This window comes from Microtus ochrogaster, chromosome 26 (genome assembly GCF_000317375.1).
Source record: "Microtus ochrogaster isolate Prairie Vole_2 chromosome 26, MicOch1.0, whole genome shotgun sequence".
In the NCBI taxonomy this organism is placed as follows: Eukaryota; Metazoa; Chordata; class Mammalia; order Rodentia; family Cricetidae; genus Microtus; species Microtus ochrogaster.
In genome coordinates, this window is record NC_022025.1 from 13,600,690 (window position 1) to 13,614,281 (window position 13,592).

The 13,592-nt window shown below is 44.3% G+C and overlaps 1 protein-coding gene across 1 annotated transcript in view; it reads right to left on the reverse strand.

The window, feature by feature from the left end:
• Napepld (N-acyl phosphatidylethanolamine phospholipase D) overlaps nucleotides 1-13,592 on the reverse strand; it is a 39,952-nt gene that overhangs the window by 12,720 nt on the left and 13,640 nt on the right. The window contains exons 2-4 of the mRNA XM_026784651.1: nucleotides 10,314-10,623; nucleotides 3,776-4,422; nucleotides 3,248-3,399 (exon numbers count right to left, since the gene is read on the reverse strand). Coding sequence (XP_026640452.1) covers nucleotides 3,248-3,399; nucleotides 3,776-4,422; nucleotides 10,314-10,623 — 1,109 coding nt within the window. The remainder of the gene's footprint in view (nucleotides 1-3,247; nucleotides 3,400-3,775; nucleotides 4,423-10,313; nucleotides 10,624-13,592) is intronic.

Consider the following 13,592-nt stretch of genomic DNA (forward strand, 5'->3'; position numbering starts at 1 on the left):
CTGGAACTAGCTCTGTAGACCAGGCTGGTCTCGAACTCACAGAGATCCGCCTGCCTCTGCCTCCCGAGTGCTGGGATTAAAGGCATGCGCCACCATTGCCCGACCTGATGCTGTATTTTAAAAACATGACTTATTACTTTAATAAGCAGATACTCCGCAATTTTAGGAATGAATCAAAGAAATAAAATAATGGGCAAAGAATTGGAGCCCAGGTGCTCTGGCCCTCCCAGAACTCAACCCCAAGAGTCTATCCACCTACAACAGCACAAGGATGATTTGACTGTCAGCAGCTGCTGGGTCCTCTGGGAACCCCAAACCAAAGCCACTCAGCAGACGACAGAAGCCGCATTCTGCCTTGTCACGCAGGAGTCAAGACAGAATGGAAACAGTCTTGGTGTGTCTACTGCCTATTGAACAATCCTATCTCTCTTCTAACTTCCGTTTACCTGAAATCAATCCATCTATCTATCTCTACTCTAGCCATTAAAATGAAACGTCAGTGCTAAAGCCAACAGACCGCTTGACCTAGCTTGGTCAGGGCTCTGGATTCAGACCCCAGCACCGCATGTGGGAAAAGTAATCCCAGCTGCAGTGCCTGAGGATGAGGATGAGACATCCTGGACGGAGGAAGGAAATACTCCCAGCACACAACGGAAAGACATTCCTTGCTGTAATCGGCTTACGTGTGTGCAGAGCTCCTAAGTTTTATTTCATTTCTGAAACAGCTAGGATTGACAAGATAAAGCCAGACTCTACTGTACACATGAACTACCATGCTTAAAGCTCTTAAAGCAGGCCATGCCTCCGGCCCCAGCCTCTTGAAGCCTAGAACAGAGACGGAGCACAGCACTGCAGAGAAAGGCAAGGTTGTGAGCATGCAGTCTGTGCCCTCACCACAGACACACATGTTAAACACATTCGATAGCACTCGTGGGGGCTTGGATTCATAACTATAAGAGATATTCTAATACATAGTGAGTAAAAGCAACGCCATTTGAAAATGATTTGTAACAGGTTTCTTTGTTTGTTTGTTTTGTTTTTTCAAGACAAGGTTTCTCTGTGTATCCCTGACTGTCCTAGAACTCACTCTGTAGACCAGGCTGGCCTCAAACTCAGAGAGACCTGCCTGCCTCTGCCTCCCAAGTGCTCAGATTAAAGGCATGCACCACCACAGTTTTTAAAAGCCATGTTGATTGATATTTTCAGAAGTTTCATGAAAACTAGAATCATTTGAGTGGAAAAAGTAAAATTTAAATATTAATACTGACTTATTATAATTTTTGCTGTGGTATGTAGTGGTGGTGGTTTTTTTGAAACAGAAGTTTTGGGATTAGAGGAATGTGCCACCTCATCTGGCAAGTTATGATAGTTTTTCAGTTTTTTTTAATCTTTAGTATTCAATCATATATAATATATGATTGAATATATCATATATAATATATTCAATATAATACCTTCAATATAATACCTTTCAATACCATAGCATCCTTTCTTTTGACTATTACATTTTAACTTATTTTGTGTATGACTGTCTATATGCATGTATGGAGGTCAGAGGGTAATTTCGTGGGAATCAGTTTTCTCATCCACCACTTGGGTCTTGAACTCAGGTTATCAGGCTTGCTGGCAGGCACCATTACCCTGCAGAGCCATCTTCCCACCCCAAGTTATGATAGTTTTAATAATGACTAAGGACCCAGAGAAGATGTGTCTAAGCCCGCAGTGCATTGGTGGGACATGCCTTTTAATGTTAGCATTCAGGAGGCAGAGGCAGGCAGATCTCTGTGAGTTCAAAGCCAGCCTGGTCTACAGAGGGAGTTCCAGGACAGGCTTCAAAGCTACAGAGAAATCCTGTATCGAAAAATCAAAAATAAAGTATCTAACCCCACAATAAGAAAATAAGTAAAGATAGATAGATTGATTGATAGATGATAGATAGATAAATAGAAAGATGATAGATAGATAGATAGATAGATAGATAGATAGATAGATAGATAGATAGATAATGTTAATAAGGTTTGGTGAACTTAACGGGTAACAAATGAATTTGGCAGGGACTAGATATAGCTCAGTGATGCCTGAGGCCCTGGATTCAATCCCCAGTTACAATGAAACGAATGGATAAAATAATAGATATAAGGTAAAAACAAAAGACTACAAAATCCCTTACCATGTGTACAAACTGCTACCCAAGTGAGTCTCAAGCACTGAGGTTATAGATATACTGCCTGTGTTAGAGACACAATGTATCTGTATTCAAGCTACAATGTATCTACGTTAGAGCTACAATGTGGCTGTTAGAGATACAATGTATCTGTATTAGAGCCACAATGTATATGTGTTAGGGGCACAATGTTTCTGAGTTAGAGATACAGTGTATCTGTATTAGAGCCACAATGTTTCTGTGTTAGAGATACAATGTGTCTGTGTTAGAGATACAGTGTATCTGTATTAGAGCCACAATGTTTCTGTGTTGAGATACAATGTTTCTGTGTTAGAGATACAATGTATCTGTATTAGAGCCGCAATGTATCTGTATTAGAGCCACAATGTTTCTGTGATAGAGAGACAATGTATCTGTATTAGCGATGCAATGTATCTGTATTAGCGATACAATGTATCTGTGTTAGCGATACAGTGCTTGCAGGGGAGCCTGAATGACACACATATATCCGCATGCTGTGAAAGGAAAGCAAAACCTGGTATGTGTGGTGTGTTCGTGTATGTGCACATGTGTATGAGGACGCGTGCAGCCCAGAGGTCAACATCAGGTATTTCCCTCTCTGCCTTTTTAGAAAAAATGATCACATTTATTCATTCTTTGTGTGTGACACACACATGCGGGCGAAGAGAACTTACAGGTGCGGATTCTCTCCTTCAAACCTGCAGGGGACCAAACTCGGGTCTTCAGGCTTTACCCTGAGTAGCTGGTGCCTTCAGCTGCTAATCCACTTTGCAAGGCCCCCACCTTGTTTTAAAGCCAGCTTCATTCGCTGAACCTGGATCTCCCTCATTGGTTACACAATCTGGCCAGTGAACACCCAGGATCCTCCTGCCTGCCTCCCCAGCTCTGGAATTCCAGGATTGTGCTGTCAGCCAGGGTTTTTTACTGTGGGTTCTGAGGATCCAGACCTGCACCCCCCCCCCATTGCTTGTATAAGCACTCATTTTATTACCCAGGAAGCCAACTTCCCAGCCCACGTTGTTACAGTCCTTTTGCTTCACATGTACATCACTAAAGTCATACCTCTCCTAAGAGACAGTATTAAGTACAACACAGTAGTCAGGTCCTCTGGGTCTTCAGTAGTGACAGTGTGGTCCCTCACTGCTCTCAAAGTCGCGCTGAGCACACGGTGGCGGGAGGGGGATGGCATGACAGGACCAGATTCTGTGCACTGACTGAAAGGAGGAGCGTCACAAGGGCTATGGGCCAACTTGTTTCCTTGCTCACCTGCAGGACAGGGACTGGAATTCCCAGTCACAGGGTAAAAGACGCTCACCCACGAGTTGGCTCCAGGCACTGACTAGTGAGCCGGAAGGTGTGTGGGCTCTCGCAAGGTGTATAAATTCTTTTTTTTTTTCCTCCACGTTAGCTTCGATCTCCCAGAGATTAAAAGATGTGAGCCACCACCGCCCAGCCAAATTCTTTACACCTTAATATAAAATTGATTATGAATCTAACTTCAACTTCTATCGATGTATACCAAGCCCACTACGAAAATCACAAATTCCACAGTATTGGGAATCATAGCCCGTAACATCCGTGTTTACAAACCTTGGCTCATATGCTCCAATGGGAATAGCTGCGAGGTCGAAGGGCCCAAACCTCTTCCCTATCTCTTCGAAAGCAGGGCAGTAGCCAGTATCCCCAGCAAAGAAGAACCGGTTCCAAGGCCCCAGCACAGACCAGCTGCCCCACAGGACCCTGTTGTCATCCAGGAGGGTCCTTTTACACCAGTGTTGGGAAGGCGTGAAGACAAAGGTGACCTTGTCGTGGCCGGGCACGCAATTCTCCTCCCACCAGTCCAGCTCGATGACGTTCTCACAGCCGCATTTCTGCATCCAGTCGAGGAGACCCAGAGGCACGAACCATCTCAGGTCACTGCCAAACCGCTCATTCAGAGCCAGGACGGAGCCGTAGTCCAGGTGGTCGTAGTGGTTGTGACTGATAAGGACCGCATCTATTGGGGGGAGCTCACTTATGGTACACGGGGGGCGGCGGAATCGCTTCGGGCCCATGTACTGTGAGGGAGAGGCGCGGGAGCTGAACATGGGGTCCGTGAGGAAAATGAGCTCGTCCATCTCCACCATCAGCGTGGCGTGGCCCAGCCACGTGACTCGTAAGCCAGCCTCGGTCACCCCAGCTTCTTCAGGGTCACTGATAAAATACGGCTTAAGCACTGGGAGCTCTTTGTCAAGTTCCTGTATATATAAAACAGGAAAAGGCAGCAGTTAGGGGGTGGAAAGATGCTATGTCATCCCAGAAAACACTGTGACCTACATTTCAGCGGGGAATTATTTGGGGATAACTGAAGCCATCCAGAACACCTGCTCTTCAACATGTGCCCTTGCTCCTTTCTAGAGGTGAGTTAAGAACCACCAATTAGTAATCTGCTTGGTCCCAAATGCAAGAAGCAGAAGGAAAATGCAATTTAAACCCCTCGATACTGCTAAGTTTGCATTTTGAAGGCTGGCTTCGGAAGCACCAGCAGCAGAATGGCCTAGATGCGATCATTCTGCGGCTGTCACCTCACTGAGCCGGTGACGTATCTGCTGCCTGAAAACAGCCTCAGAAGCAGGCCAGTCCAGGGGAACTCACAACGGAATTTGACGGCAATTGACATTAACCCTTGGGTCTTGCAGAGCTCACTTCCTGAGCACAAAAAAAAAGACAATGCAAAACCCTGTGATGATTCCTGGGTCACATTCATAAGTGGCTCCCCTCAGTCAGGAGACAGCGGTGAAAGAGAACTAAGAGGACTGAGAGAGTCTGAAAGAGAAGGCCTGGCCACGGGAGGAAAGGCAGAGATGGCAGCCATGTCTCTTAAGCCCTCCGAGCTCAAGTTCTCCGTCTGGAAGATGGGTATAACGGTACCACCTTGGAAGATGGCTCACAGTACACACTCTATGTGTGTTCCTAAAGAAGACAGTGTCCCAACCCCAGTGACCAAGCATACACCAGGTTTGTCCATCTCTTGCATTTCTGCACAGCCGGTAGCCTGACTTAAGATCCTGAGTAGCAGCTAGACACATCAGAGTACTCATGACTGCTCAACTGTCTCCATGCCCACTCCTTCCACACACAAGAGACATAACAGTCCTCAACACTGTACCAAGATGGTAGGTGGCATTTACAATCCCAGCACTTGGGAAGCCTAGGAGGAAAGACCAAGAGTTCAAGGCTAGCCTGGGTTAATATAGTAAGACCTGTCTAAAATAATCCAACAAAAATCCGTGTACCTGTGGGTAAGATTTAACTCCTTCCCTGCTGGAAGTCTTCACTGCTCACGACTCCCTGACAAGCCCCATCTCATCCCCTTGCCCAACAGTAAGCTGCCCAAGGCATGCCCAGTCCTCCCAGCCAGGCTTCATGCTATCTAATCCCACACACTGTCTATCCCATACTCAGAGAAAATACTTCCCATTCCTGGACCGAGCTTCAGAACTCTGCATGCTTCTGATCCATTTCTCAGTCCATTGACACTGTCGTTAAACTGTGCATCTTCCAAGGGAGCATCCCTGGTTCTCTCTGCAGGTGGGATCCCACCCCCACCCTGTGCAACCCGTGCACGTGCATGTGTCTATGAACGCAAGCTTCCTGTGGGTCTTCTCGTCTGAATGTAGACTCAATCTCTCGTCTTTTATAGCTTGGGATCATTCTAAGTGCCTGGTTCAGTGACTACAACACAGGATATGATCAATAAAAAAAAAATTGGTTAAACTAATGAACAAATGAATGTTAGATTTTTTTTCAATTAATTCTCAAATTTTATAATTAGGGTTAGAAAAAAATGTATATTTATCAAGAAATACTTACCCGTGTAAAGTAAGGACTTGGGGAAGAAGTGCGGAGAAAATGGGGGTAGGATCACAAAAACACAAGAACATCAGGGATGGTAGGTATGTTCATTATCTTTATAGAGGCGACCCACTCTGCCTGTGTCAATGCTGAAATAAAGCTCATCAAATCATACACTTTCAATATGTGGCACCTCTATTACGTTAACAAAGCTGTTTTGAAATGTTTACAAAGAGAACCACATTGAACAGGGTGTTGAAATACTCGGAAAATCATAACCACTGAAAGTGAATGCACTTTGGTTTTGCTCTAAGTTTGAAGGTCACCCGAAGTTTGTCATTTAGCACTTCTGAATGGCTATTGGGGGATCAAGCCCACAAGTGAGCATTGTTAACAGCCACAATTTATTCGCCAAGGTTATGAAGACAACAATGTAGATCAATTGTTTCCAGGGAACAGAGCAGGGCAAAAGAATCCTGGTTGGAAGGTGATGAATGAAGGACATGGGTATTATATTTAGAAATAGCAGAAATAAAGTGTGTCGTTGATAATGTCTGTGAATATACTAAAAAATCACTAAACTGTATGTTTAATGGGTCAGTTGTGTAGTATGCAAAGTATGACCAGTAAGGCTGTTGGGGTGGCACACACCTTTAATCCTAGCACTTAGGAGGCAGAGGCAGGTGGATCTCTGTGAGTTTGAAGCTAGCAGGGTCTACAAAATAAGTCCAGACAGCTAGGGCTACACAGAGAAACCCTGATGTGGGATTTCCCTCTGTATGCTGTGAATATGTTTTACTACCATTGGTTAATAAAATCTGCTTCAACCTATAGCAGGTCAGAATATAGCCAGGCTGGAAGAGATATAGAGAGAGAGTAGGTGGAGTCAGGGAGATGCCATGTAGCCACTGGAGGAGACAGAAAGTGGAACCTTGCAGGTAGGCCACAATCTCATGCTGATGCGCAGACTAATAGAGATGGGTTTATTTAAGATGTAAGAGCTAGCTAGAAATATGCATAAGAAAATAAACTGAGCAGTGTTGTAATTAATACATTTCTAAGTGATCATTTCACGCCCTTCTGTTGGTGGCTGTAACACAATAACAATCAGACAAAGTCACAGAGGCAACAATTGTGCAAAGCAACAGCACCTCTGAACCAAGTGTGTGCGGCCTGTGAGCTGACACACTGCCAGAAAAGACAGATACCAGGAATGGTCCAGGAAGGAAACTTTCTCACAGGGCAACTAAACCATGCTTCCTGCTTATGACACTTCATTTAGACCTAGTAATTGATGTATACATTAACCATATGTAAAAAAAAGTTTTTTTTTACATATTAGTTCATATTAGAACATAGAAAGTTCTGCTACAGCACTTTCATATATATAGGTAAACAAATACAGTATACTATAATGAGATAAATAGCATAGTACATAATTATTCTATGTAAATATTTTCTTTTCAAAGTAATGACTTAAGGCTGTGATCTTCTCATTAAACACTGGACTCCCAGTGTTTAACAAAACGACTCCCAGAAATCTTCCTAAGTTTGAGTTGACCTCCAGTCTGGGTTTTGTTTCAGGATCTGGGGAACATGAACCCTGCCACACTGGGGTAAAGCTCACCCTTTCACCACATTAAACATGTAACCCTTAAATAAAAGAAACCAGCATGGATCTGATCTAAATTCAGTCTTTCACCAAAGAAAAGGAGGAAATACAACAGGGCAGACGTCATAAATGAAAATGCAAACTAGAGTCGGGGGAGGTCTGGGGGTGCACTCGGGAGGCAGAGGCAGGTGGATCTCTGTGAGTTGGAGGCCAGTGGTCTACAGAACGAGTTCCAGGACAGCCAGAGCTACACAGAGAAACCCTGTCTCAAAGAGAGAGAGAGAAGGAGAGAGAGAGAAAGGTGGAAGGAAGGAAAAAAGGAAGGAAGGAAGGAAGGAAGGAAGGAAGGAAGGAAGGAAGGACAGATAGACAAACTGGAAAAGTGTAAAAGTGTCTTTCTTTCAGAATATACTGAATTCATTTTTACTGGCATATTCAACAATAAGAATCCTGTAGGAAGAACGCCGCTTGTTGGTTCCTGCCCGCTTAGCCATGAAATAATCACACAGAAACTATATTAATTAAATCACTGCTTGGCCCATTAGCTCCAGCTTTTTATTGACTAACTCTTACATATTAATTTAACCCATCTCCATTAATCTGTGCATTGCCACGTGGCTGTGGCCTACCAGCTAAAGTTCTGGTGTCTGTCTCTGAAGGGGCTACATGGCTTCTGACTCCGCCTCCTTTCTCTCAGCATTCTGTTTAGTTTTCCCCTGCCTAGCTCTGTTCCCTTATAGCTCTGCTATAGGCCCAAAGCAATTCCTTTGTTTATCAATGGTAATCACAGTGGTACAGAAGGGGAATTCCATATCAGAGTCCCCTTTGGTATCTTTCCTATGCCAGCTTTTACAAAGAAAAACTCATCTGAAGAATGCAGCCATGCCTCTATCACCCTCAGGTCCCCGCCCTGTTCACTGGTGCACTTATGGTCTGATTTGTTTTTCTCAAGACAGAGTTTCCCTGTGTAGCCCTGGCTGTCCTGGAACTCATTGTGCAGACCCGGCTGACCTTGAACTCAGAGAGTTCCACCTGCCTCTGCATTTGGAGAGATGGGGTTAATGGTGCACTTCACCATCATCAACCAGTACACTTACAGTTTAACACGCCACACGAGTGACTAATTATTGGCTTTGTTATTCATCCTCTGGCACATCATAGAGTGTGTCCAGCACGTAGCATGTGCTCAGTAAACACAAGCTAATAAGTGAGAGAAAGGACTGACTTGGGTCCCTAAGATCCAGGATGACACAGCCAACGACAAGATGCTTACTTACGTGTTTGTACTCCTCCACAGCTTTTACTGGTGTTTCAGAAGGGACAGCTATTCCCTTAAAAACCACTGGCCTGGCTGGCAGGTGGATCTCTGTCAGTTTGAAGCCAGCCTGGTCTACAGAATGAGTTCTAGGACAGGCTCCATAGCTACTGGGAAACCCTGTCTCAAAAAACAAAACAATTTATTGGGCTCTGGATTTAATCTTGAGCACAGCAAATATATGCATATATGTGTGTATAAACGCATACATATATAGTTATAGATATACTATATAGAGATTACTATGAATATTTCTAGCCTTAAAGTGATAAAAAGTTTCTTCCCTACCCCTTTTTTGAGACTGGGTCTTACAGTGTAGCCCCGGATGTCCCAGGACTCACTATGTAGATCAAGCTGGTCTTGACAGCACAGAGATCCAGTAGCCACTGCCACCTCAGTACTGGAATTAAGAGGTGTACGCTACCACACTTGACATGATGTAAGACATTCAATCCTATATCCTTTAAAGAAAGGCAGGCAACATTTACCAAGTAAACCTATCACCAAATCCACCTCTACCAGCACAGCCCTTACCTCTTCCCACATAGACCAAAGCCTGCAAGAGTGACCCAGTCTTTCCTTATCATCCCTCTGCTCACAAACTCAGAACCCTGCCCCCAGCTCCCCAAAAGCCAGCAGGGAAGAGAAGATGCCAGTGTAAGGGAGCCATCACTACTCATCCAACCCTGCCCCAGCACGTCTTGCTCTTCCAGTATTCCCCTTGCTAAGGGATAACAAACTGCATCCTGAGTGAAGCTGCTGCAATTGACGCTAATAAACCAGTCAACCTATGCAGCTCTGCAAAGGACAGCAAGAGTTCTTTACAGCATTGGTGACTGAGTCCAACAGTAAAGATCCGCTTTAGGTCACGCCTTACTTTGTAGGCTCCACATCCCAACTCCTTATCAGATGTCACTTTCTGGAGCACGCATGCTCTGCTCCCCTTCATGGTGTGGTCACGTGATCACCTGACCTAGAAAACCACTGCAGAATGGCTTTCTGGGAAGGACCAGCACACACGCTCCCGACGACCCCTTCCAGTCAGAATGGACCACGTCTATCTACCCCTCTGTTTCTACAGCACTTTACCCAAGCCTCTGGCTACGGACAGGGAAGGGTTATTTACACACGTCCTGTACTGCTAAACCAGGAACTTGAGGACAGGGGTCATAGGATTCATTTGTCTCTTCAAACTTACCATTATATCTCATCGTATAAAAAAGAACGCAAACAGGTAAGTAGAGGGTCATGCCTCACAGAAAAGCTAAGTTGTGTGTGTGTGTGTGTGTGTGTGTGCGCGCGCATGCACACACACATGTGTATTTAACGCATACACAAAGCATTCAGAAACGGATCCATCTGCCTACCTCTTTGGAGCCTGGGACACTGCTGTGGTCTTTCTCCATTATCAGCCACCTGAGGACACCTGGAATAGAGATGTTTTTCCACGTTGGCCACGGATTAACGAATCTCCCATCTTTTCCTTTCCTTGACTTAGTTACGTCTTCTTCTAGTCTATAATCCAGTTTGAAGCTTTTCCTGGAAAACCCAGAAGACACACTTCCTCCTGAATTCTGTACTGAATTTTGGCGCTTCCTTACTGTTTCTTTGGGATATTGGTAGCTTGTTGTTGGAGACTGGCTGCTTTCATTTTCTTCCATGTCCTTTGGTGAGAAGCTTTAAAAAGGAAAATAAAAAAAAAAAAAAAAGGAAAAGGGAGATTATCAAGTTTGACAAAAAGTCATTGTGGTAGTTTAAATGGAACTGGACCCCACAAGCACATAAGGAGTAGCATTCCTAGGAGGTGTGGCTTTGTTGGAACAGGTGTGGCTTTACTGGAAAAAGTGTGTCACTGTGGGAGCAGGCTTTGCGGTCCCATATATGCTCAAGTCACACCCAGTGTCTCAGTCCACTTCCTGTTGCAAGTCAAGATGCAGAACTCTCAGCTCCTTCTCCAGCATGTCTGCCTGCATGCCACCATGTCGCACCATGACAGTAATGGACTGAACCTTTGAAAATGTAAGCCACCCCAAATATGTTTTTCCTTTATAAAAGAGTTGCTGTGGTCATGGTGTCTCTTCACAGCAACAGAAACCCTATTAAAGTCAGTCACTAAAGCATATTAGTATCATTCTCAGTCAATAATATTTGCCCAACCTTATAAGATACTATTTGTATTCATTCCAATGTTCTTGCTGCAAAAACAATTTTAAAATCCAGTATTACTACTTGATGAAAAGAAAGACGTTTGCCTTGGGGAACAACACACCAGCCAAGCCTTTCAAAAGTCCCTTCCCTGTCGTCACGTAAACAACGTTGTTTCCCTAGCCAGCTAGACAGAATGCTGTCTGTTTCAGTGCCATTCTGCAGAGTAAACAGAAGCACCATTATGACGGATACAAAGCACACCCCCTAAAAAGGCTCACGTGTTAAAGATTTGGTTCCCAACAAAGTCGTTTTCAGAGAAAAGACTGGATCACGGGGGCTCTGCCTTCATCACTGAAGTGATCAACAGAAGGATTCAAAATCTCATTGACCATTGGGAGGTATAGGAATTATGAAAGCTGGTACCTGCTTGGATGGAGGGATGTTCTCTGGAAGAGAGACACGCTCCTACTTCTCCCCAGCCTCCCTGCTCCAACATGCCCGTCTGCCATGGCGTCAGCCTCCCCCAGGCCCAGAAACACGGAAGGAACCCTTTACCACGTACTGGAACCCCTGTGACCCACAACGACTTGTTCTTTTAAAGTGCTCCTCTCCGGCACATGTCACAGAAAACCCAAAAACTAAACTAACATGAGCACCTTTCCATAGCCTTATTTTCATAATTATAAACAGTCTTACAATAAAGTAAGACCTGATTAGTTTCTTAATGATGCCTCAGTAATTCAAGTGACTTACGTATAACCCTACTAAGTGATGAGCTTAGTTATTCTCGTACTGACGATAATGTGTAACTCCACCCCCAGAGAGTAAGAGTCCCCTTGCCAAGGAAGGAGACAGCACATTAATTAACCTAGTAACGACATAAATTCTAAGTAACTGAGACAAGATACTGTCAAGACACCGCAGTATCCTAGCTTTGAATACATTCCCCACCTTTTCTTCATCTTGGTTTTTCCCATCTATAAAACTGGCTCCTAGGGTTTCCGAGAAGATGAAAACATCCAAGTCAATGAAAGCACTTGGAAACCTGGGCACATACCTCTCAGACAACCTTAGCTGCTACCCTGAACTTGTTTCTACAGCCACCACCACCCATCCTCAAGATACTGAAGTCCTTGATTGTGAATCACGCAGGACCAAAATATTTAGAAATGGAAAATAACACATTAAAAGCATGATGTTACCTGCTAGGAAGAACTTCATTGCCCTGTTATTGGTTGTATTAGAAGACACTTTCTTTCTAATTGGTTTAGAATCAACTCAGGCACAACTACACACTTATAACCCTTAAAAAACAAACAACAATAACAACAAGCACAAATTACAGAAAACCAAATGTTATTTTCGTGGCTATAGGAGTGATTAGATAGAAAGATGTCTGAGAAAGAAGGAAAAAGACCATGAACCCCAGGAGGAGCGGCCCCGATTTTGTTCTTCTAATGTGAGGGGGAACAGTCAGCCTGCAGAACAGTCTCTGGTGAAAGAAAGCACAGCGCAGCTAGCAAAAGCCTGAGCATACACACACTGTTGCCCATACGCCTCTCCGGGCGCACCTGGCCGTGAGAGGGGCTCGCAGGCTTCCTAGTTCAGGCAAACAACCTTTCTAATGCTCCATTTTCTCACCTATAAGATCATCACCTACTCCTGTGGAGGTTCAGAGGATGACATGATATAACGTACATTAAGTGCTTGGTACCCATGAATGCTAATTCTTTTTTCTCTAGGCTGGTTAACTTACCAAACATCGAAATCCCTTATGTTCTAACACTTAGTGTCTGGGGGAAGGGCCTCAGTTCTCACATTCTCACTTTTTATGTCTGCAAAGTTAAGCCTAGCCCGAAGCCTTTACAAAGGCAGTGGCCCTCACTAAAGTTCAGCTCACTTATCAGATGAGGCCGTGAGTGTAGATAAGTGTATGTTACTATACAGACGGACCTCACGCACCCTTCCGTGATAATGAATAGCTCCTGTGATGTATACACGCACTCGTTACATATATACTTACATGTCTCTGTACTTACACACCTTCTAATATAGACACGGATTGTAACTGTACTTACTAATTAAATTTTGGCATGGCTGTAAAATACAGTGAAAAGGGAAAAAGGAAAACAAGCATTTTGCTTCAAAGACCAGAAAACTACACCAAAATAAGGTTTGGGGGGAACGATATTTAGCAGTCCCGTGGAGGCAGGACATACAAACCAAGAAAGGTTTATTCAGAGGAGGATGTCACCCTTCACCTGAATGACCACATCAGGAAGGCTGTCTATACTGTGGGCAACCACAGACATTGAAGATGCTTAAAAGGGGTCTTTTAGAATCTGGGCGGTGGTGGCACACACCTTTAATCCCAACACTCAGGAGGCAGAGACAGATGGATGTTTGTGAGTTCAAAACCAGCCTGCTCTACATAACAAGTTCCAAGACAACCAGAGCTACATGAGAGACCCTTCTTGGAAGGAAGGAAGGAAGGAAGG